Here is a 24,905-nt window from a genome sequence, read left to right as displayed (position 1 = left end):
ATAAACTCATTTAATGGAACGTACGTCACATTAATTTTTAACTAATTCTTGAAAACAAGACCAAAGTATTTTTTCTAAATGATCTTACGAACTTAATTGATTTTTTTATACCCAGTCGTCATCCCCATTGAGTACAGGCTCAATACTCCGTCTATTGAGAGCTGCAATCTGCGATGAGAACAGCTGTCAGACGCCGAGACGTACTTATATTCTAATCAACTCCTCACAATGGTTCACGTTAACCCATTGTCAATTATAAATAACCTTCTCGGTTAATAACTACATGGTATTTGTAAATATTTGATTTTTTTTTATTGTCGAGAATAGTTTATTTGTAATTTTTATTTTCTGTAAACTTTTATCTCAAATTACGTTACGGTCATTTCTATTCCAGGGGGAACCAGGTGACTACCGTGGCTTTTTTTAATTTCTAAACGTTTTTCTGATCCTACTTTACTCGGTAAATTATAAACTAGTATTAATTTGAACCTTGAATATAGGGATACCTATATCTTTTCATTTATTTATCTTCATTGTTTTTAAAATATTTGAGACTGGAAATCTTATTAGTTGCAGCAGAATAGCATAATAAATATCATGTATAGCATTTGCAATTTAGACCTATTCTCTAGTTATTCGATATTTAAATAAAACTCTTCCGTTAACATCTTTCTGATCTTGTGTTGGCCACATCCTAAAATCCGTATACCCGGCTCGCAACACACAACTTGTTTTCCACTTCATTGGGCTTCAGCCTTCCTAATAGGCGTTTCTTTGTTTTTCATCTCAAGAATGAGAAGGGTACTTACCATACATAGTTCCGATTTCGTGAGCCAATTGGTGAGCGATAGCTCCGTTACATAGCGAGTCAAAGCAGGCGCTCAAAGCCCTGGCACATGCGCTGGTTCCGATCTGTGACAAAAATACACACGTTAGTAAATTAAGTTGGACAAGAGGGAGTCGCCACTTAGAGCTATTTACAAATTAGTTTAAGAAAACAAGTTTTGAAATAAATTGGTCCTGATTCGCCAAACGATCGGTTTAGTGTACCACATAAAATAATTTTTCAGGCTGGGTTTAATTTTTATTTTCATATGGGTGTGTAATTTCATGTTGATAAAAGGCTTTTTTTCTTTTTAGTTACTTAAATTAATACAGTAACTATTTTTTTGCTGTAAAATTGTTTGCTTTAGTAATATACGCAATACCTCTGCGGGTTTCGTCTGCCCGCACCTTGCGTGTCCCTCCGATGTAAGGAATGACATTAAAATCTCTAATACAACAACTTGAGGTTACACTTTATTGATCGTTCCTTACGAAGTTCAGAACCTTGAATTTTACTTTCAATCATTCATTATATGAAAGGAATTTAAACTTTATATCTATTATCAATTAAGATCCTAAATTGCTTGCATTGAGTAAATGATAACTATATTTAAGGTAATAAACGGTATATGTATCAGAACCATATATTAAAGTAAATATTATGGTTTTGTAAGTGTGACACTGCGTACTGTGTCGTGACACTGTGTCGTAGAGCGACTCTCGTCGACACACGCAATATTATTAGTTTGAGACGTGCTGGTAGGCACATTGATTTTGAAATAGGATGTAGTAGACTCTTGTAATGGTCTGTCTAGCAATCTTCTTAGCTACAGTGTTGAAAGACAAAATTTGTCAAAAGCTGTCCTCACAATGTCTCAAGCTGTCTTAGCCACCTTCAACTGCACTGTAAGACGAATAGACATTTTCACAGATCACTTAGCAAATCATCAGTCTTGACTTCTTGTCTGTAATTTTTAGGTTATAGTATGCTTTGGGCCAAAAATCCCTTCTTTACTGTATTATTTATTCCAACAAATCTAATACGTAGCGTGACAATATTGCTGTTCGCGATTCTAAACACGATTCTCCTAATTTAAATTGCTTGGAAAAAAAAACCTTCCTGCCATTTTCTCATTCTTCATAGTTTTAACTCGGGACTGTTGCTAACTGAAACTATTTTTTTCTAATTACTGTTACATAATGCTTTGACCTTAATTGTATAACTTAACCTTTGATTTGTGTGACGTAAGTCTGCGTGTCTTGTAGTAATGCCATCAAAAGGTACAAAACTAGTATTTGGTTAACTGTTCTTGTGTTTATTAGAGCGAGACCTACAGTACCAGTAATACGGTTCATGGATATCCAAGCAAAGAATTGTATGATATCTTGAGAAATAAAATAGAGAGAGTAATTTTTTGTCAAATTTTGAAATTTTCAGCGTCCTTTAAGCAATAACCAGAGGTAACAAAGAAGATTATGAGTATATTGTAGGTTTGGTAGTCCTCTTTTATATTTCTCTTTTAGTGGCACAACCTACTTAATCAATAAAGTCGTGAATCAGTAAATGAACATTAGCCTTAGTTGTAGTAGTGAATTAACTTGACTGTAAAGCGTAGAATAGGAGAGGACACGTCAGGCAGTATCATTGGCCTAGCCTTTTCCCAACTATGTTGGGGTCGGCTACCTCATTCATTTTCTTTTGTACGTGATTTAACATTTTTGATATTTGAAATTATAAGGACACTAGCTGTTGTCCGCGACTTCGTCCGCGTGGTTAGAAGATAAAAATTAGGAATTATTGAACGGAAGCCCTCGAAGATGAATAATTTTCCCTGTTTCTTCCACATTTTCCATTGTATCTTCGCTTCTATTATGCGCAGCGTGATGCCATATAGCCTAAAACTTTCCTCGATGAATGGTCTATTCAACACAAAAAATTTCAATTTGAATTAGTAGTTCCTGAGATTAGAGTATTCAAACAAACAAACTCTTCAGCTTTATATATTAGAATAGATTAATGATACAAAAATACATTACAAAATAATGTAGATATAGAACTATAACTAATAAAGATAGCTTCTGTATCTTATACCAAACATTCCAGTAGTCCTAGTAATATATTCTTCGGGCAAACCTTTTAGGAACAGAATGTATTATTCGTATACTGTCCGTATCTCTGAATTCATTTAGGACGGAATTCCCTTTTAGCTCACCGCCTACATAACTCAGAAGGTGTTAACATCACGACTTCATGTAAATAATTTATATGAAATATAACATTGTATGAGATTTAAGTTAAGACTATGGGTTATCTTTATATTTATTATAATAGAGCAAACATCCTCAATATTTTATCTGAAATTTTCAAGTAAACAGAACATGTCAACAAGAATATTAAGTAGGTATAAAATTATTTTCATACAGAATGGCTTCGGCAAAAAATTTAAAAAATATCAGTATACACAGTAGTTTTGAAACTATGAAATTACTAAGATTCTTTTGGAACTAACACTGAACTCTCAAAGAACTTTCCTTTTACAACTTATTTATTAAAAACGCCTCTCGTACCTTACAAGTGTAAATATTTGGAGTAGCACTTAGGTCGCGGTAGCCAGAAAGTTTGTCGACAGAAGTTCTCGTGGAAAGAGCAAAGATTTCTGGAACAGCTAGCTAGCAATAGAACATGCCTAGCTAGTATCTTACCTAACTATATTCGTTAACGAGATTTTTTAGGGTATATTTGATGATGTTCATCTTTGGTATTCTTTTTTTAATTTTAGTCAGATATTCCGCTTTGAAACTAGAGAAAACCTCTTCAATACTTAGTTTTTCTTGATGTAAACACACACGAAAATAAAGATTTAGCCTACATTATTCCATTACTTAGACCATAATACGCGCTAGGAATTCATTCTGACAAGATTAGACATCGACTACTTATAACATATTTTAGTACACATATCTGTGACAAATATCAAAGTTAATAAACGTGCGGGTTTTCTTAGAAAGCAGTTCGTGGTTGACGCACAACTTTTTACTTACGATCAATTTTCTTGAATGGCTTCAAATAGAATGGAACTAGAATCAGGAAAGCATTGTCGGGAATAACTGGACGTTGAAATGCCGACGTTATATTATTCGTCGCGATCTATTGTAAATAGCAAATACTTATTCAGCTGAGAAAATACTCCTTACAGACGTTTTGTATTGGAATGTGGCAGCTGTGTGATCGTTTCTTTTGCAATACGTGAGGTATTTAAAATATGGTGTTATTTCGGATTTTGAAACATTATTCTATGTTTGAAGCAGCTTCTGATTTTTAATGTAGCCTGCTAGCCGCGTTGATGTGGGGATTTTAACGATAAACCTTAAAGGTGGGATAAGAAAACTCACACATAACAAATTCTCATTATATCGATGTGTTGGGCAGCAACGCAAAACCTATATTGATTGTTAATAACCCTGTATTTTTTTTTGCAAAAAATACCCAGACTCAGAACAAGCATTGGTAGATTACATAAATGCTTGCCTGACCAAACTGGTAAAACGCACTGTGAGTTTGTGAGTATGACGTGTTATCCTATACCAGTGAGTTTTATCAGCATTCGTGCATCCAATTTCACGAATTTCCTCACTTTATCGATAGCCTTCGACTTTCTAACATAGCAAAGTGGCGGTTAACACAAGCTAAAGTTACATTTACGTTCCAAATCCTAACGTTCTCATTAATATATTCATAAGAAAGTGTTGTTTTCGCTGGTGTGTTTGAAACACTAATCTACGAGTACGTCGTTTGAAACTTTAATTATTTATTAACATAACGTTCGTTACATACTCTTAATTTTAGATTATTTCCAACGCCGAAGTTGTTTTGTCTTTCGTCTTAAATACTTGAATTTACAAAAGTAATCTGTAGCTTAGAAATTGAAAAACTGTAATGGTACAAAAAATGATTTTCTGAGACTCGCCCTAATTTATTAAAATAAAACAGTAAAAAGTTTTTTGCTATTCTTTATACATTATACATTAGTAAAATTGTTGATAAAAATGACGTAATTTATCTATCTAATCTAAAATAAATGATGACACTAATTAATACTCTAAATATCAAAAACAATATCATCATCTAGGCAAATACTAAGCCATTTATATTTAACATAAGTTCATCTAATTGATGAATAGCGTACTACGAGAACGAATCGAGTTATTTCTCAGGGCAATTAGGCCTCATTGCGCTAGTAAAGTTATTAGACCTAACCGCCCACCTAACGTCCCGAGGCATTATATTTAACCCCTCAGGGACCTTTAGTACACACAAAACAGAAAAGAGGTGAATCACTTCTTTCTTTTAGTTTTTGTGAATGATATCTGCAAATACACGTAGCTCTGGTGTGATTTGTCTTACAAGGAATGTTAAATACTGTTGCTTGATTTATGATAAAAAGTAGAGACTTATTGCCAGCCTGAAAAATATTTTAATGTAGAAAAAACTTATTTATTCAAAAGATTGATATTTTTTATTAAATTCGTATTATATTGGCATTAATTTACAGTTACAATACTTTTTGCTGATATTCTTATATGAATTAGTCTCATGTGTTTGTCCGAAAGATCATTTAATTTTGTCGCTCAGAGTCGACACTAGTGGGTGTCCAAGGGGATTCTCCCGCCTTACCAAAAAAAGCTTAAACTACATAGAGTTGTTATATAGAGTGTTATGTACTTACTAGGTACTCCAAAATCATGTTCCAGCCTATGACAAAGGCTAGGAACTCGCCAACGGTAACGTAACTGTACATGTAAGCAGATCCGGTCGTATTTGGAACTCGCACCCCGAACTCAGCATAGCAAGCACCTGCGCAATACATAATATATATTCATATCAGATATGGCACATAATAGTCGTATCTACGAGATAGATAACTGAAAAAGACAGTGAAGAATGGAATAGTGACAAAAACATCTAGATTTTTAAAGTCTATTTTTTGGTACAGCTAAAAACTTCTCTGGTGAAATAATAGCTGAACATTCTATTCTCGTCAAGCTTAACCTACACTTACTCAAAATCAAGCTAATTAAAAAATAATAATAAGAACTTGAAAGTAGCTAAACGGTTTTAATTTAATAATTTCCATGCATTTTCCACTCCCCAAAAGTGCACGACAAATATTTAGTCATGTAAAATTCATTCAAAATTGACGCCCCTGTGCGGTCATAAATCAGAATTACTGCGACATATTTTGGTTAAGTTTGGAGCGGAATAAATGTGAAATCTTCTAGCACAGTGTAAATTTTAGTTGCCCTGGCTTTATACTCCAACAAATTGTTATTTAAATATTGACTCGGTTCCGTAATGGATGAATTGTGGCTTTCCAAAATGTCTGTGTATGTTTTATCTTTTTGAAATATTGCCACTAACAGATGATTGTTGGTGTTGTGCATCGCTTAAAATATGAAGCGATTGAGTTTATTGTTACTTTTCATAAAGTTTAATTCTCATATTTATTAAAAATTGATTTGTTAAATTTTGGTGTTAATAATTATAATTTTCACAAAACCACACATGTGGAACCGGATTATAAAAATCAATACAGAAATCGAGAGCGTGTCAATTCAACATCAAAACAAACAAACAAACAAACAAACAAGCCATATTTATAAATTATAATGCCTACGTGAATAAACTGCAAATTTCACATCTGTTATCTAGAATGCCTGCGTCTATTCGAAAGCGAAATAGCTGCGACCTACCCACGTTTAACAGTTACCGTTTGCTACGAAATATTTACGCGAACACCGCACGTGTAGCTGTAGAGCCATGAGTTCAAATGTTATAGGACAGAGACTGGGCGATCGTTAAATGGTATTTTAGTTAAATTGGCTCATTTAGATACGAACTTTTTGTAACTCTTATTTTTAGCGATTTTCCTGTTTAACCTGTTATGTCGTAATTGAAATTTTACAAAAAAAATCTGAGCTTAAAATGGAAAAGACACATGTTTTTTGATGTTCAAATAAAATATGGTAATTGCTAGCCCTCAATGAACATTATTAAGAAATTTTAAAAAAATAACATCTTTTTTTGCGCTAAAAGGCGAATTTGAATATCTAATATCATATAAAAATAATAAAACTCACCTGAGAAGATGCTTGCTAGTGCTGCGATGATAAAACTAATGACAACACCAGGTCCGGCAAATTTGCGTGCAACCATACCCGCGACCAGGTACATTCCTGTACCCACGCAGGATCCAACGCCGAGGGAAGTCAAGTCCATTGTCGTTAAGCATCTCTGCGAACAAAAGTGAACGTTGAAAATGGAAGTGGTAAGGTCCGTATTTCCATGTATTATGTATTACTGCATTTATTTATTTTTGCCTAATATCTACTAGTCATGTAGAGCCGATTGTGTTAAACATTTCAAAAGTTGAGTAGGTATTTCAAACAAATATTTGGTTTACTGCAAGCACACTTTAAGATTTAAAAAAGTTCTTAATGTGAATCAATTTTTTTTCCAAGAATTAGACGTGCAATTTATTACTATAAAACTGGCTGAAAGCCAGCAACAGACTTATAACCGTATATAAAAAATAAGAACTTACAACATTAAGCATCTATTCTATTATTATTAATGGAAGTGGTAACACTTCAATTAATAATAATTATTAAATAATAAGCAACCTTATTATAAAGCTTGTCATAATATAATCTTCGTTCAAACATAATTACACGAGCCATTGTTTAGTGTTTAATATATTCACATGACTGAACTGTACACCTACGTACGAATTATTAGCTTACGTTACATAATGAACAGCCTGTATCTCATAAATTAAGATTGCTACGAGAAATTACACAATTAGATGAAATAAGTTAAAAGCGTATTGCGTTAATTTAAATAGATATTGTTTAAGAGTATACCTATTTCTCCTGTTAGTTTCTAAATGAAAGAGATTTGAGATATCTTAAATTGAATCAGACACAAGAAAAGTTAAGGCACGGATATTTATTTTCTCATTTGGCAATTATTTTTTGCTGCTAGTATAGTGGTAATAGCTCTAGAGTAATTTAGGAGTCTGTGTTCGCTGTATAATTTCAATGTTAGTGATACTCCCAGCGCCTCAAAGATTTCTTAGAACGACATTATTTTTTGAACAAGAAAATTAAAATATGAATTAATTATTTATTTAAGTATTTGCTGATAATCAAACTATATTATTTTAAAATATTGTACGATTCCAGTCATTGATTACCAAGAAGGAAGGCTGAGTCCGAACCGGCCGGGACGGCTCGAAGATTGTGTCAGATTTTGAGGTAGAGCCGATGAACAGAAAAATAACATCCATATTGATACTCATCACTAAACAGAATGACATTCAATACCCAAGATTTCAAACGAAGGCACGGAAGCCGTTCCGAATAAAAAACGCAAAGTGAAACTGTATACAACACCTCTGGGATTTCATTACTTATTGTTCGTATCGTATATTTCCCTAGATATTCCAACAAGTGTCTCTATCTTCGTTATTCTTAGATTATTTTTGTCACGTCATTATAACCATGGAACAACTTTTATAGGCATTGAAATGAAACTCATCATGTCAGCCCATAGCAGTCCACTGCTGGACGTAGGCCTCTCCATAATTTCTCCAGCGCGACCGGTTCGTTGCCACCTGCATCCAACGGAACCCAGCGGTTTTAACCAGGTCGTCGGTCCATCTGGCAGGTGGCCGTCCCACACTGCGCTTGGTGGTACGTGGTCTCCACTCCAGAACTTTTCTGCCCCATCGGCCGTCCGATCTTCGCGCTATGTGGCCCGCCCATTGCCACTTCAGCTTGCTAATCCTACGGGCTATATCGGCGACTTTCGTTCGTCTACGGATCTCCTCATTTCTGATTCGATCCCGCAGAGAAATGCCGAGCATAGCCCTCTCCATAGCTCGCTGAGCGACTTTGAGCCTGTGGAAAAGTCCCTTCGTGAAGCACCACGTCTCAGAGCCGTAAGTCATCACTGGTAACACACACTGGTTGTACACCTTTGTTTTAAGGCACTGAGGTATTTTGGACGAGAAAACGTTGTGCAATTTACCGAACGCTGCCCAGCCGAGTTGGATCCGTCTACTGACCTCTCTCTCGAAGTTGTACTTACCTAACTGGACTGCCTGTCCTAGATAAATGTATTCGTGTACAAGTTCAAGAGCACAGTTCTCAACAGTGACTGTGGTGGGTCTAACATGGACGTTGAACATAATTTTAGTTTTTTCCATGTTCATTTTGAGACCCACTTGTTGTGATACTCTGTTGAGGTCTCCGAGCATTTGCCCTAGTTCTTCCAGCGATTCTGCCATGACCACGATGTCGTCGGCAAACCGAAGGTGAGTGATGTATTCGCCATTTATATTAATGCCTCGTCCTTTCCATTCCAGAAGCTTGAAGGAATCCTCTAGAGCAGCTGTGAACAGTTTCGGAGATATGACATCTCCCTGTCGTACTCCTCTTTTTAAAGGGATTTCCTTCGTGCAATGCTCCTGTACTCGGACTGACATGGTGGCGTTACTATACAAACACTTCAACACTTCGACGTACCGATAGTCAATACGGCACCGCTGGAGAGACCTAAGGACTGCCCAAATTTCGACGGAATCGAAGGCTTTCTCATAGTCCACAAACGCCAAGCAAAGTGGCCGATTATACTCTTCGGTCTTCTGTATAACCTGCCGCAGCGTATGTATGTGGTCTATGGTACTATAGCCTTTTCGGAAACCGGCTTGTTCGGTAGGCTGGAAGTCATCGAGCCTGCGTTCAAGACGATTCGTGATAACTCTCGAAAACAACTTATAGACGTGACTCAGCAGTGTTATGGGCCTGTAGTTCTTCAACAAGGTCTTGTCACCTTTCTTGAAGAAAAGTACCACAACACCCCCGTTCCACGCCTCCGGCGTTCTGCCCTCGAGCAAGGTGGAACTAAAAAGCTTCTGAAGGACTTTCAGTACCGGCAATCCGCCCGCTTTCAGAAGCTCTGTGGTGATTCCATCTTTGCCCGGCGCCTTGTTGTTTTTAAGCTGCTTGAGAGCTATCCTAATCTCGTACAGGCTGATGTCCGGGATGTCTTCGGTGTAGTGTCGGGTTAGCTTGGCTCTTGGGTCTCCCTCCGAGCCAGGTGGCTCAACTGAGACCGAGGTATACAACTGTCCATAGAACCTCTCTATCTCCCGTAGTATCTCTGACTTATCAGACGTTACGCGTCCATCCTCTGTCTTCAGCTTCGTCAGCTGGCTTTGCCCAATAGACATGTCTCTTGAAAAGACTTTGGAGCCTTGGTTCCGCTCAATCGTCTCCTTAATATGCTGCGTATTAAAGGAGCGAATATCGCGTCGCAAGGACTTTGAGATCTGTCTATTGAGCTGCCTATATGACTCTGCGTCCTCAGAAGTTTGGAGCGTCATAGAACGTCGACTAGCCATGAGATTCCGGGTGTGGTCGGATAGTTTTTGAGGTTTATTTTTACGGTTGGGCTTGAAATACTTAGCCCCAATCGTACGGACAGTGTCTACCAGCCTGCTATTCAAATCGTCCACCGATGCGCAGCTGTCTAGCCATTCGAAGCGATTTGCTAATTCGAGTTGAAAGTTCTCGGGGTTTTCGATATGTGCAATAGACGGTCGGAGCGTAGACTTCATCAGACGCGATCTTTCGAGTTGAACATTGATATTCAATGTGCCTCTCACAATGCGGTGATCGCTTCCGGTTTTAACCATATTGATCACAGAGACATCATTGAATATCTGTTTTTTGTTGCTCATGATGAAGTCTATCTCATTTTTGGTCATACCGTCGGGACTCATCCAGGTCCATTTCCTGTGAGGCGGCTTCTGGAAAAAAGAATTCATCATATAGAGTCCTTCTTTTTCCAGAAAGTCGGCCAGCCTCTGTCCCCTGGAGTTCCTCTGCCCATAACCAAATTGCCCCACTTTCAATTCACCATCACTTCTACAGCCCAGCCTTGCATTGAAATCTCCCATAACAACAGTATATTGTGTTTTGGTGTTGTGTATGGCTCTACTTACGTCCTCATACACAGCTTCCACCTCATCATCAGAATGTGTACTTGTAGGGGCGTAGACCTGTATGACCTTCAGCGAATACCGCTTGGATATTCTGAGTATAAGGTACGCTACCCTGTTCGACACACTTCCGATGGACACAATGTTGTTCTTGAGAGACTTGTGGACGATGAACCCGACACCACCTTGGGACTTTCTGTCTCCTTCCCGGAAGTAGAACAAGTGACCGGACTGTAAGGTTATCGTATCCTCACCCTCTCTACGGATTTCCGACAAACCTATTACGTCCCAACACAACTTGCTCAATACTTCTTCCAGTTCAACCAGTTTCTCGTCTGTCCTCAAAGTGCGCACGTTATGTGTTACCAGGGCCAGTGGTCGGTTGGGGTGGTAGCCTGGCGTCTGCCGGAGATTCTTAGCACCCCCTGCCCCACCGTTTATCTGGCTGCTACCGTGGCCAGGACTAGTGGGGCTGCCGGGGACTAGGGGCCTGGTTCCTGGTGCGTTCTTCATGGAGGTATTTAGCCTACTGGTGCCACGCTGGCTAGACGGGTTGGCACAGGGTTTCTTTCGAGTTTTCCTTCTCTGACCTTGATTCCGTTGGCACATTATCTACATATTTGGCCAATGTATCCCTTAGTCGCCTTTTACGACACCCACGGGAAGATAAGGGACAGTCCTATTCTTAGCCGGGACTGCACGGAGGTGACACGGTGACGCGGATGTTAGACATTGAAATGAAACTACTTTCACGGATTTTTTCGCGGTTTAATTTTAGATTTTAGTTCCCGACGTGACCATGATACCTAAAATTAAACCGCGAAAAAATCCGTAAAAGTAGTTTCATTTCAATGTCTAACATCCGCGTAAACCTAAGAAACCACTAACTTTTATAGGGTACATACAGGCGAATTAAAGGAGGTTAAATTAAACTCATGCTTTTTGATGCAAGATAAAGGAATAGAAAATAGATTTATTTTTCCAACTCCACTATTTTAATTACATCATCATTCATCATTGGCTTAGCCTTTTCATAACTATGTTGGGGTCGGCTACCAGTCTAATCGGTTTCAGCTAAGTACCAGTGTTTTACAAGGAGCGACTGCCTATCTGACCTCCTCCTCAACGAAGTTACCTGGGCGACACGATACCCCCTGGTTACTATTTTAATTACAAAATTGTAATAAATACCCGTCATCTTTTATTAATTCTCATTATCGCCTAACTTTACTTTATACCTACTGAAAGGACAATTTCTAATACCCATCACAACAGTAAATTCTCTATCAAAACGGTGCATGTAAGCTGAATCAACGTGTAGTTTCTATTGGTAATAAACGAGCGGCTTAATCGAGAAATCGGAAATCATAATTGGTTTCGATTGTTGTCAGAATCGAGAGCGGTTACGGCTTAAATGCAGATAATCCAAATAGTTTCATTTACACCTATCAGACAGGTAGTTCTCGGATGTTGAGCCACGAAAATAGATTTTGAACTATTCAATATTTGAAGTTAGTTATGTACAGTCCGTTTTTCTGCATGTATTAACTAATTAACAAGAATTATTCGTCAATTAAACCTACTTTTACTGTAAATGAATTTAGTTTTTTAAATATTAAATATTTCTTTAGTGATTTTGCATGGCAACCCATTTTGTGGATTGTATCACAAGGGTTAAAACAAAAAACTGTCACTGCGGTTCCGCCGTCCGTCAGTCTCTCTGTCCGTCCGATCGTTGAAAATTGTATAGATGATGTTTTTTTCTGAAACTATAACAATCCAAACTAAACGACAAAATTTGCAACGCTGGGTGTATTTTTTTTCTCATGTCATTCAACATAAGTTTTATAAAGACAATAAATTCTATATCGTATTTTTTGAAAGTTACAATTGCGGATTATCCATACTCATTTACGTAATAGTTTTTAAATGGATGTCATTTTACTGTAATAGTTGCATAAAAGTTGAATCTAAATTTTCGAATTTTTAGATCTGTCATATGGATAAACTTTTTTTTAAACTGTCCGTATAAGTGACACGTTAAAATGAAGTTTATATCGAAAACCTATGAATATAAAACGTTTGGCTTAGCCACACGCAAACGCTGGTATGAATAGAGGGTTTGCATTTTTATTTAAAAATGAAAATAGTTTCGTTTTACAAGCTATAAAAATATAGTATTAGCGTAAATTAATCTGAAAATCTAATCAATGCATCACTAGGGACAGCTTGGGTTATATTTTCAAATGCAAAGGCTTTTTTGTAAGTTTTATACTTACCACTTTTCTTTATAAAAACTTCATAAAATTATTTATAAGAAATGCTTTACGTAATGATACATAACTATCGCTGGTTTCGGAGCTGCAAAGCAATTAGCCTCTTGTTAATTAACACTAAGTGAGATGATGAAAATCGGATTATTAACAGCGATAAGGTTGTGCTATAAATATGTTCAGAATGTAATTGGTGTGCATTTCCAAATAGCTCTCCATATTAATTAATTTATTTCTTCCGCCGTTCTGCTGCCGTTTTGCAGTTCTGAAACTGGTCGAAAACCATTAAACATTCAGATCTCCTCTCATAGATTCCATCAAACATACAACAAGAAAACACGACCGACTAACATATACCTACAATTTATTTCGTTCGCAAAACCAGCCAAATATTACATCGTATCTGATTTTCGTCCGGCTGCTAATGGACGAATTAATATCACTCCACTTTAAGTTACCTTGGATAAAATAATAACACAAATTAAATTCACCGCCACTTAAAAGTGTGTTGGTAAAACTGGCTTTTACGATCGAGTACTTTAAAAGCCGGCTAACCAAAAACCTGCAGCGGTAATGTCCGAAACGAAAACTGAACTTTGCGAGAAAAGTAGAACAGCCAGTATAAGGTAGGAAACTATAGACATACCTTATAGTAAAATTAACATTTTAAATCGTACCGACGACGTATAAAAAGTAGGGATGCTTGTGAAATAACAAGTAGGTAAAGCTCGATCTTAATACACATGCCAATCTATACTTCTGTACTAATATTATAAAGAGGAAATATTTGATTGTTTGTTTGTTTGTTTGACACTTATAGGCTTCGAAACTACTGGGCCGATTTGAAAAATTCTTTCACTGTTGAGAAGCTACATTATCCCCGCTGAACATAGGCTTCCAACATAGGGTTCCGTAAGTAAATTGTGATATTGTACCCAAAGTATCATAACTTATATCTTCCAACCACGCAAACGAAGTCGCGGGCAACTGCTAGTGTGAGATATAAAGAAAATAAATCAGAAAATATCAGACGGTAGGGAATTTCCAAAAATAATCAATGCTGGTGATGAATTTGTTTTGATGCCGAAACTGCTGTCATTAGTACCTAGATGACATGATAATATATAATAAAATCCCGGCTTATTTTCCTTTCCTATGAATAGATATCCTTTACATCGGTATATATTTAGCCATCCTCATATTTATATAAGTTTGTTATTTCAATACCATTAAAACAAGCTTAGTGGAAGCCGAGACCACACAATGAAAGTCTTTGGTATTAAATAAATACACAAGCATCGGTACTGAGAAAGAAGGATAGACTAACAAGAAGACTGTAAGCTGCTTAGTGGCTGCGACCTGCAAAATCTTATACTTGTGTGTACTAAGATTTTGTTCGTAAATGTGATAACTTAATCTGATTTTACTTTTTCCAGAACTACAGAATCCTTGTGTAGCGTGGGTGTCAAAAAAATAATAATCCCGTGAACAAAGACACCCAGACTCTACAGTATTCTTGGATCTCAGCAACAGAAGTCAAATAACACAATGTTATTTTTAACTATCTGCTTTCGTTTATCGAATTTTGTTCCTCACGGTACTTGAAAAGCAATTCTAATCTTCGAAAAAAACTATAGCTAATTTAGTTCGTTCTGAGCTGTAACGATCGGAAAAATGCTCTACATTACTAAAAAAAGGCATTCACAATAAATAGTATATTGAATTATTATTATTTCCTTTATTTAAATTATACAACATATAAATTACACTTTTAAATATATATAAAAAAAAACAACAACATATATTTAAACCGGCAACGGGAACAGGGCCCAAGCTGCCGGTGGTCAGGGCTCCAGAGAGAGGAACCTCCTCACGATGCGCGCCGTGTCTAGAAGTACCGCTTTCTGAATCAAACCCTTGACCCAGACGCCCAACGAGAGCCTCCGAAGATGTTGATCGAGGCTCTTGGCTATTAAGCCATTGGCATTTACGACTATCGGGACAATGATTGCCGAGTCCACCTCCCACAAGTCGACAACCTCGTGAGCTAAATCCAAATATTTCACTTTCTGTTGTTTTTCATTTTCTGCTTTCACGAGGTTCTCGTCATGGAGGATGGTGATATCAACAATCATTGTCCGACGTTCTGATCGATCGATCACCACTATATCAGGCTTATTGGCAACAATAATCCTGTCAGTGATGATAGACCGATCCCGGTACAGTGTGATATGACCATTTTCGAGAACTGGGTCGGGCACATACTTATAGTACGGCACCTCAGATTCCACAAGTCTGTACTTCAGAGCAAGCTGCTGATGGATAATCCTGGCCACTTGGTTATGTCTGTGCAATACACCGTTAAATTTTCATCCATAATTCCACATACAAAGCCTTCGGTTTCTCCAAAGAGATCTCCGAAGCGTAGCCAGGCCACGGACGCTAAGAAATCTACATCGGCCCCGTGAAGGGTCCGATATTGAATTTATTATTGTAATTAGATTTATTTCAAACCCCGGAGTGCTATGAGCGTGAATGCCCCAACTTATGGTGTAACCATTCCAGTGACGTAGTTTTTAAACGATGTTCTGAAACGAGTTCAGGCGAGGCGAGTTATGACAAGCCCGCTGAGAATCACGTTCCTAACTGCTTGGCACATTTCCTACGGATATTGGTGTCCCATAAATATCGCCTTAAACGATTATTTTATGCGTTAAAGGTTTTCTTTGAAAGTATTAAGGTTATCAGATGTTACTCTACTTTGATATCGGAGTAAACTAAACAGCTGATCTTTAGGGTTTTATTTATCGGTCACTTACTCTTTTTAATGAGTAAATATATAAATATCTTTTATGTATTTCTTGTAATAAATTGTCACATAATGTAAGTATTTTTCCTCAGATATGCGTGTAAGAAAATGTGCTGATTTTTTCTTATTTGTTTTATAAAAATACAAATTACACAACAAAAATAAATAAAGTAATATTTCGTAATTCGTAGATACTCGTAATACTTCTACGCAGTTGACAGCTACGAAAGCGTAGCCGTAGGCGATCGATCTACGACTAAGTTACATAGAAACAATATAAGCAAGTAAATATAAACAAAGGATTTAAGTTACACAATGTGTTTTTTTGTAAAAATATTGTAAAGATTTTTCTCTTTGTTTTTTATTCTCGTTTTTTCTGTTTTTATTCGTTATTTTATAAATATACAAATTATAAAAAAAAATATTCAGCTCGATCCATTTTTAAAAGAAGAATGGAATCTTATTTTAAAAATCTGTTGGGCCAAATTCGAGTTTTACTGTTTTACTTTTTATTACTGTTTTTTTTTGTCAGTCAAAAAACGACTCAGAAAAAAGAGTTGTAAAAACAAAGAGAAAAAGTCTCTACCTAGGCTCTACCCATTTTAAAAGAAAAATAGAACCCTTTTTTAAAGCCAAATGCGGGTTAAAGAAAGCGCAATCTTATGCATGAGATCAAACTACTAAAAGGACAACTTAAAGGATTCTAAATAATTCATGAAATTATGAGCTGTGACTCTGCACAAATTTACCATGCATTCAGTTTAAAATTAAACACGACCAGTACGAGACCAGCTTAGTACGTATGTCCAGTCAAAGTCCGGGTGTGCAGAGCGAGACTCAACGCGTGTTAAACGTGCGGCCAACTTCTTGTTAGTCGAGGAGAAACTATTCATACCGACCGAGTTTGAAATAGACAGTTGGCCTACCACCTTTCAAAACAGTACGTTTGAACTCGTGTAAGAGAGCGCGCGCTACACAGCGTAGAGTGCCATCCCTCTTCCACAGTTTCAATTTACAGTTTGTCGCTTAATGAGACTAAGTAATTTAATTCCTGTGAATGGAATATGAAGTGCATTTGAGGTCTGACGCGATTCAAATGTCACGTTTGCAGGAATTAGGCTTTATTTGACACTCTACAGACTCGACTCAGTTGTGGATGTAATATTGTTAGAAATAGCTCGTAATAAACTCTCTGCAACATCTCTTTATGCGTGTTAAAATGTTTCCCTCTGTTTATACTCCTATACCTAAAGGACTTCAAGTATAAGGATGTTCTCAAATCGTCTACATTTTGTTTCTTTTTTGTTTCCTTATAACTTCAGACTTGCCCAATCGATTTTGTTGATTCTTTTTTCATTTAACCTGAAATAGCTGTCATTTGGTCCCATAAAGTCCCATCAAGTTTCGTTTTGTAGTTTTTTCTCGAAGTCGGTTGTAATTTTTGTTGTTAAAATAATATAACTTAATACCTAAGATATGGAACAAGTTTTTTTTAAACATTAGTATCTCTTGTCACCTTATTTTATTCCTTCATTTGCGGTCGGTCATTGAACTGCTTTAAAACCGTCACGTTAGCATGTCACGTTGTTCACATTCGCTTTTACGACCATTTTACGAGCTCAAAGTAGTTTGACCAATCATCGAGTATTGTCCACAAAGTACAATTTACAAGTATGAAACCAATGCTACTGAAAGAATATGAAATCATGGTGCACCTTCAGAGGAAGTTACATTGCATAATAAATAGCAAAACTTGCAGGTAAAATGCTCTATTATAGACTAATATCGTCTGAGCTTAATAAGATAATAGCTAATGTCAACAAAGATGTTCGTAGAAGCTGTAACATGTACTACGTAATATCAAAAGCCTTGAATAAATTGCTTTGTTGTCGCTAAGTCATAATGCTCCAACCCTTTGTGATGTTATGCTCAAAATTATTGCATCTACGAAATGGCGTTATGCGATCAAGTTCCACTGGAATTTTGCCGTACGACAAAACAATAATTTTAAACTTACTTAGCCAAAGTTTCATCATTATATTTACCTTCGCAGTTTAATATTTATCCAAGCATTACTTAAATGATTGTTAACGTTTTCTTTATATCGTATTGTAGATCTTTTGTAGGTTAATGAGCCTTGTTGAATGTAAAATACATTGCAGGGTACTACGGGTTCAGTCAGTAAAGTCTAACTTTCCACTTTATTTTCCAAGGAACTGGTTGTCTATAACCAAACGAAACAAAAAGAAAGTCAAATATCGTTAACGTGCTGGCTCATGGTTCTTGCCATTAAGGCTGCACCATGTTTGCTCGTTAAGTGCTTAAAGCGATATAACTCGTCTTACTTGACATTTTATTGCAGGCTACGTCAACTGTAAGAGCTAGCGGTCACCCACAACAAAAGAGTTGAAAGAAATTCTCGCAAATATTTCTCAACTGAAGGAAAATGATTTGTCGGCGACTCATCGCAGATCATCCTCATATTTTATCCGACAAAACTGTCAGCGGCGTAATACATTTTATAAGTATTATCCTGATCGTAATGACTGCACGGTATTACGGATAGCCGAGTAGTTGAGGTCACCACGCCAAACCTGCTAAGTGCGATGTGTCACGGGTTTGATTTTCGCGTAGGACACAATGTAAACTCCTTAAAATATGTCCTCAAATTTGATATGAACTTAATATGATAGTCGTATTCACCAGGTCTGTTGTTAAAACACAGCAACAAAAGCGGTTTTTTAAGTTGCTTATTATATTGTATGCAATAATACTGTATATTAAACTATCGAAAACAATACTTCAATATTGGTTAGAATTCCGATCAAAAGTTGCACTAAAATTTTAATACATCGAGTGCCCTATACGTACTCGTATTTTAAATTAATTTAAAACAGGTTTAAACAAGTAATTAATATTCGCGTAAATACTATTTTCAAACTAACCACAACTCGTGTTGTGGTTGCCGCCATTAACCACATTTTACTAATTTTCAACAGCGTTTCAAACTTCATCCCATGTAAGTTAATTAAATACAAATATGTTTAAAGTGGACTGTACATGTATGCTAATACTCTAAAGCTGAAGAGTTTTGTTTGAAAACGTTAATATCAGGAATAACGTGAATAATTTGACTCATTCTGTGTTTGATAGCCCAATTACTGAGACCATTATCTGACAGGATGGAAAAGCTATGGGATATGTAGAGTACGGTTATTGTACAAAGCAGTTGCAAAAACGAGGAGAAGGGGCGCGAAACCTTAAACTATGAAAGAAAATTCTAACTTATATCTTCACAGCAACGGGATTAAAAATACTAAACCTCTTTGTGATGTCAACTTTTTTTAAAATCCTTCATTCTATTGGTAACTGTATATCAGATAAATAATGCCTTTCAATTACATAAAACTTGCTCAATAGAGAAATGTATATTTTAAACAGCAAGTTATTGTAAAACCCTAGACTTCGTTTATTTTCTTTAAAACAGTGTAATGTTTCTTAACAAGCAAGACGGCAACACACTTTTATATCGGCGTCTCTTTTCCAGAACGGCAAAAATACTGGTAACTCGTAAAACGATAGAATCTAAACAAAACGAACGAAATGAAAACTCTCGATGTACGAAGGTAAAAATAAAAAATAAATATTCTTATAGTATCCCAGGGGCAATAAAACACTATTTGTCGTACTTAGGCGGGTGTAGGGTATGCGTAGCTCAGACACGTGTGCATGCACTGACGGCTTGTAAGCGACTGACGCGCTGATGCGTAGGCACATACACTACATCCCTTCTTTATTTTTAATGATTTCAAATGTTTCAAGATTCATAATTACTATTTTAATGTTTTATCAACTTTGAGGGTTAAGTAATCAAGTATTTTAAATATTAGGTACTATGTGTTACAAATTTGCTGCACAATGTAACAAAACTTTGATTTTACTTAAATTGCACAATCTTAAAATCGCACTTAGCAACAGCATATAACAATTTAATAATACAACAATCATCTAAGGATTTACGTTAATTCATCATTTTCTTCTAAATTATTATTACTGCAATCCTGATTAATCACGGTCCATGCGTCGTTCACTTTCTTTAAGTGGATTACGTTTCGGCGGTACTCTTTCCCGGTTTCATCATTCCGAATACAAATATCGCCACCTTTCACCCCCGTTACGGTATGCATGGTAGGATTATAATTAGGGGTCAACTTATTTTCTTTGATTACATTTTTAATCAATACTTTCTCTCCTATTTCCAAATGGCTATCTGTTGCTCTCCGTTTGAGGTCTCCGTATTCTTTCCCTTTTTCTTTCATTTGTAAATCTCTGTCTCTAACTTCTTCGTCTATTGTTTTATATTCCACATCTTGTGCTGCCGGGATCTTATCTCTAAACTGCCTCCTGTAAAATAATTCTGAAGGAGATTTGCCTGTAATAGAATGAGGGGTACTATTATACATCATCAGATAATTAAATATGTCATCTTTCCAATCCTTATTTTCCGCTTGTGAAATTTTGAGCCGTTTTAAAACGTCGCGATTTTGCCTCTCCACTTCCCCGTTCATTTGGGGCCAATAAGGGATTGTATTAAATAAACTGATTCCGCACTCCTTGCAATAGTTTTGGAAAATTTCGCTGGTGAACTGGTTTCCATTATCACACGTCAAAGTTGCTGGATAGCCTAGCCTAGAAAATATTTCTTTCAAAACCTTTATTGTGTCTAGAGAGGTGATACTACGCATTACTTTAATTTCCTTATATCTACTATAGTAATCAACCAGTATTAGTAGATAATCGCGACTAGGGAGGGGCCCCAAGAAGTCCATTGCTACATCCATCCAAGGTCCATCGGGAAGTGTTCGTCTTTTCATCGGATGTGGTGGAATAGGATTAGATACCAGTGTACAACCTTGGCAAGTTTTGACCAGACGTTCAGCATCTTTATCAATCCTAGGCCACCACACCTTTGTTCTAAGGCGAGCCTTCATCGATACTATACCCGGATGGCCTTCGTGAGCCGCTTCTAGTACTCGAGAACGCAGATTATGGGGTACAACTATCCTGGTTCCCCGAAGTAGGATATCTTCATTAAAACAAAGTTCGTTTTTTATGATTTTAAAATTGTTAACGGAATCGTGCCAGTCATTATTAAAAATACCATTTTTAACTTTTAAGATTTCCTCGTCTTCACTAGAACATCTTTTAATTTCATTCAAAGGAACCGCGGTAGGTCTACTGTAACTTACTATTTGATTGACATAATTTTCAGAGTCGAATGGTTCTGACGAGGTAGTTTTGCTGAGCCTGGAAATTGTGTCAGCTATATTGGATTTGCCTGGACGATAAATGACTTTATACCTGTAAGCCTGTAATCTAAGTACCCACCGTTCTATCCTAGCACACGGCTTAGAAGATCGTCCGAAAATGGTCTCCAATGGTTTGTGATCGCTTATTAGCTCAAAATCTTTGCCTAAAAGGTACATTTTAAAGTGCTCCACTGCCCAGACGAGCGCTAGAGCCTCTTTTTCTGTTTGGTAATATCTCTTTTCGCAATCAGTTAAAGCCTTATGACCAAAAGCAATCACACGAGGACCATCTTCACCTACCTGAACTAATACAGCACCTAATCCTACAGGAGAAGCATCAGCGACAACTTGGGTTTTATGCGAAGGATTGTAATAGCCTAATGTTTGGATGTTGGATAAGCTTTTCTTCAAAGCTTCAAATGCCTCATCCTGTTTGGGTGTCCAGAACTTTTGGATATTTGCCGACTTCCCCAGGCCTAACCGTAACAGTTCCCGCAAAGGTTCAGTAAGGGTAGCTAAATTGGGAATCCATTTACTAACAAAATTAACTAAACCCAGAAAACTTTGGATTTCTTCAGTAGTGTTAGGTGTTCTACTGGTTTTAATTACTGTTAAATATTTTTCAAGGGGTCTTATTCCACTAGCCGAAAGTTCGTGACCGAGAAACTCAATTTTTTGTGTTTTATAAATACATTTGTTTTCATTTAGTAGGACGTCATTTTCCTTTAAGACTCGCAACACCTTACTCAACCTTTCGTCGTGCTCCTTTTCTGTGGCACCATGTACGATAATATCATCAATAAAGTTAAATGTACCATCGCAACCCAGCAACATCTTTTCTAGAATTTTTTGGAACATCTCCGGTGCACAAGATATTCCAAACATTAACCTTTTATATCTATACAGTCCTTTACTCGTGCTAAAGGTAGTAATGTATCTACAATTTTCATGAATCTCAAGTTGATGGAAGGCATTTTTTATGTCAAGTTTGGAAAAGTATTTAGCTTGACAGAAATTGGGTAGCAATTCATTCATTGTTGGAAGAGGATGGTTTTCTCTTATAATAGCTTCGTTAGCCCTCCTCATATCCAAGCAGATACGTACCTCCTCTTGTCCTTCTTTAAGAAACAGGCACCATTGGCGATACCCACGGTGAGGGTCCATTTACTTCCTCGATGATATCCGCATCCTTTAGTTCCTTAGTTTCCTGGCAACCTTTTCTTCTAGAGGAATGGGAATTCTCCGATACGGTTGGATGACTGGTTTAACTGCTTGGTCTATTGGAATCTGAACAGTTACACCCTTAAATTTTGGAAACTCTTTCTTCAATGGTGTCTGATTGCTTAGTGCGTTAATTTGGAGTCCAATTTTAAGCACGCCTAATAAAATCGCAGTTTCTTTGCCTAGTAGATCACGTGTACCGTTTTTAATTACATAAACAGTACATTTTATGCCCTATTGTTCCCGACTGAAATATTTGCCTCAAAAGAACCCATAATATTTAAAGGTTCCTTACTACCATAGGAAATGAGTGTTTTATTAGGTTTGCGTATTTGGTTGGAAACTTTTACGCTATTGTCTTTTAGAAGTTGCCAAGTTCTATCAGTTATAACGTTGCATCTACTTCCTGAATCTATCAACATATTCACAATAACTCCCCCAATATTGCACTTTATAGTTTCATCTTCATCTAGGTGGAAAATATAGTCGATTTCTGATTTGTTGGTTTCCTTTTTTGTTTCTTGTCTTGGTTTTTTATGTACAGTCTCTCTCCTATTGTTTGGAAGATATCGTTTCTGTCTAGTCCTACAATGTTCCCTGAAATGACCAATGTAGCCACACTTCGAACACCGTTTGTCTCTTGCAGGGCATTTACTATCTTCAGATAAGTGAGTGGAGCTTCCACATCTGCTACATTTTGTGTTTGATTCTTGTTTTCGAATTGATTTGTCATATTTTTTCTTGTTGTAGATTGTATTTATTTCAGCCTTGTTGTATTTGTTCTCATTAATTGTATTAAAACTTTTAAATTGGTCTAATTGTCTAGTTACAACTTCTAATGCATTTGCTTTACTATGATTTCGTCTAAGGTAATTGCATCACCATATTCTAAAATTTTCTTTCTTAAATCGATTAAGAGACATTTTTCTGTAATTTGGTCTATAATGTGTTCTTCTTTATTCTGGAATTGACATTTTTCAGCTTGATTTTCAACCTTAATAAGAATTTTTCAAATTGTTCTCCTTCCTCCTGTTTCATAAGTCGGAAAAGATACCTCTCGTATATCCGACTTTGCTTCGGTGCGAAATAACTGTCAAATTTATCTAACGCTATAGCATAGACATCGATACTTCCCCTTCTTCAGCATGAGCTCCTGGTAGGTTATAATAAACATCTTGGAGGGCTATCCCCCAAGATGGAGGAGAGTAGCTCTTTTCTTTGGCAGGCGTGTCGATACTAGCAGCCAGTAAGTAGATTTCAAGTGCCCTCTTCCATTTCTCCCAACGTGAACCAACCGATGTCGGATCACCATCGCAATTAAATTGTTCTAAGTTGGGCAGTGTGGAGGTTGCCTGAGCCATTTTGGGGCGTCCTGCAATAGAATTTTGCCTCCTATATTTGCGTGGCTCTTTACTGGAAATCAGTAACAATATAGTAATTGCGTAGCCCTATTATACTTTTACGACTTCTTAATGCGTGGACGTATTTACATCTTATTGATGATACTTAACGAGTACATGTCCATAAGGTAGGTTCTTAATTAATCTGCATAGCCATTTGTAATTTACAAATTGCGTGGCTTTTACGTGAACCCTTCCAACATGATTCGTGCACGCCTAATATCGATAAATACCTATTTGATGTGATTGTCCTTACTCAAATGATAAAATATTGAACTAATTAATTTTAACTGTTATTACTAAAGTAAGAAGGTAATCAAAGCTTAGAACAAATTGTTATTAATATAATAATCAAATATGTTTCCTCTACATAATCCTTAATTAATAGAAATTCCAAGTGGTATTAAACTTAACCGTCAATTGAATTATTATTCAAGCTATAATAAGTATTCTTTAACAATAAAACGACAAAATTTCAAATGTAAGCAAATAGGATTGGCAAATACCTACATATGCATGAATGTATACTTTAAAATGACACTATAAACTGTATAAAATGTATCCAGTAGAATTATTTTCTATTCGGATTTAGTGGGTATTTTTCAATTAATCTACACTTTATGTTGTTTTGATTCTATAATGGAATGTGGGTATAATTAAGTGGCGTGCGTGCACAACATGACGTATGCTTTTTTTTTGTCGGTATTATTCATTATATTACCTTTGCGTGGCCTTATTTTAATATTTTATTTCTATCTCACAGGATGCATGGCCATTAGGAATGAAGGGTTATGATAAGTATTTGTTATGTTTGTGACCATTGTTTACCTGCTAACTTGGTATGGAAGTATGTTATTAATGTTATTATTATATTTATTTGAATGTTAATTTCTTTGGTCTAAACATTGACAACCTCTAATTCGATATTTAAATCCAAGATACATGCACACAACTGGTTGGAAATAAACAACCGTCTACTTATTCCTCGTTCTTTATTCTTTTTT

At 36.4% G+C, this 24,905-nt stretch overlaps 1 protein-coding gene across 1 annotated transcript in view; it reads right to left on the bottom strand.

Moving 5' to 3' along the window:
• The window catches only part of LOC113496172 (probable cationic amino acid transporter), a 138,364-nt gene that overhangs the window by 64,388 nt on the left and 49,071 nt on the right, over nt 1-24,905 (bottom strand). The window contains exons 4-6 of the mRNA XM_026875308.1: nt 6,964-7,117; nt 5,553-5,680; nt 810-912 (exon numbers count right to left, since the gene is read on the bottom strand). Coding sequence (XP_026731109.1) covers nt 810-912; nt 5,553-5,680; nt 6,964-7,117 — 385 coding nt within the window. The remainder of the gene's footprint in view (nt 1-809; nt 913-5,552; nt 5,681-6,963; nt 7,118-24,905) is intronic.

The sequence above is a fragment of the Trichoplusia ni genome, chromosome 7 (assembly GCF_003590095.1).
Source record: "Trichoplusia ni isolate ovarian cell line Hi5 chromosome 7, tn1, whole genome shotgun sequence".
Taxonomy (NCBI): Eukaryota; Metazoa; Arthropoda; class Insecta; order Lepidoptera; family Noctuidae; genus Trichoplusia; species Trichoplusia ni.
This window is presented reverse-complemented; position numbering and strand designations above follow the sequence as displayed.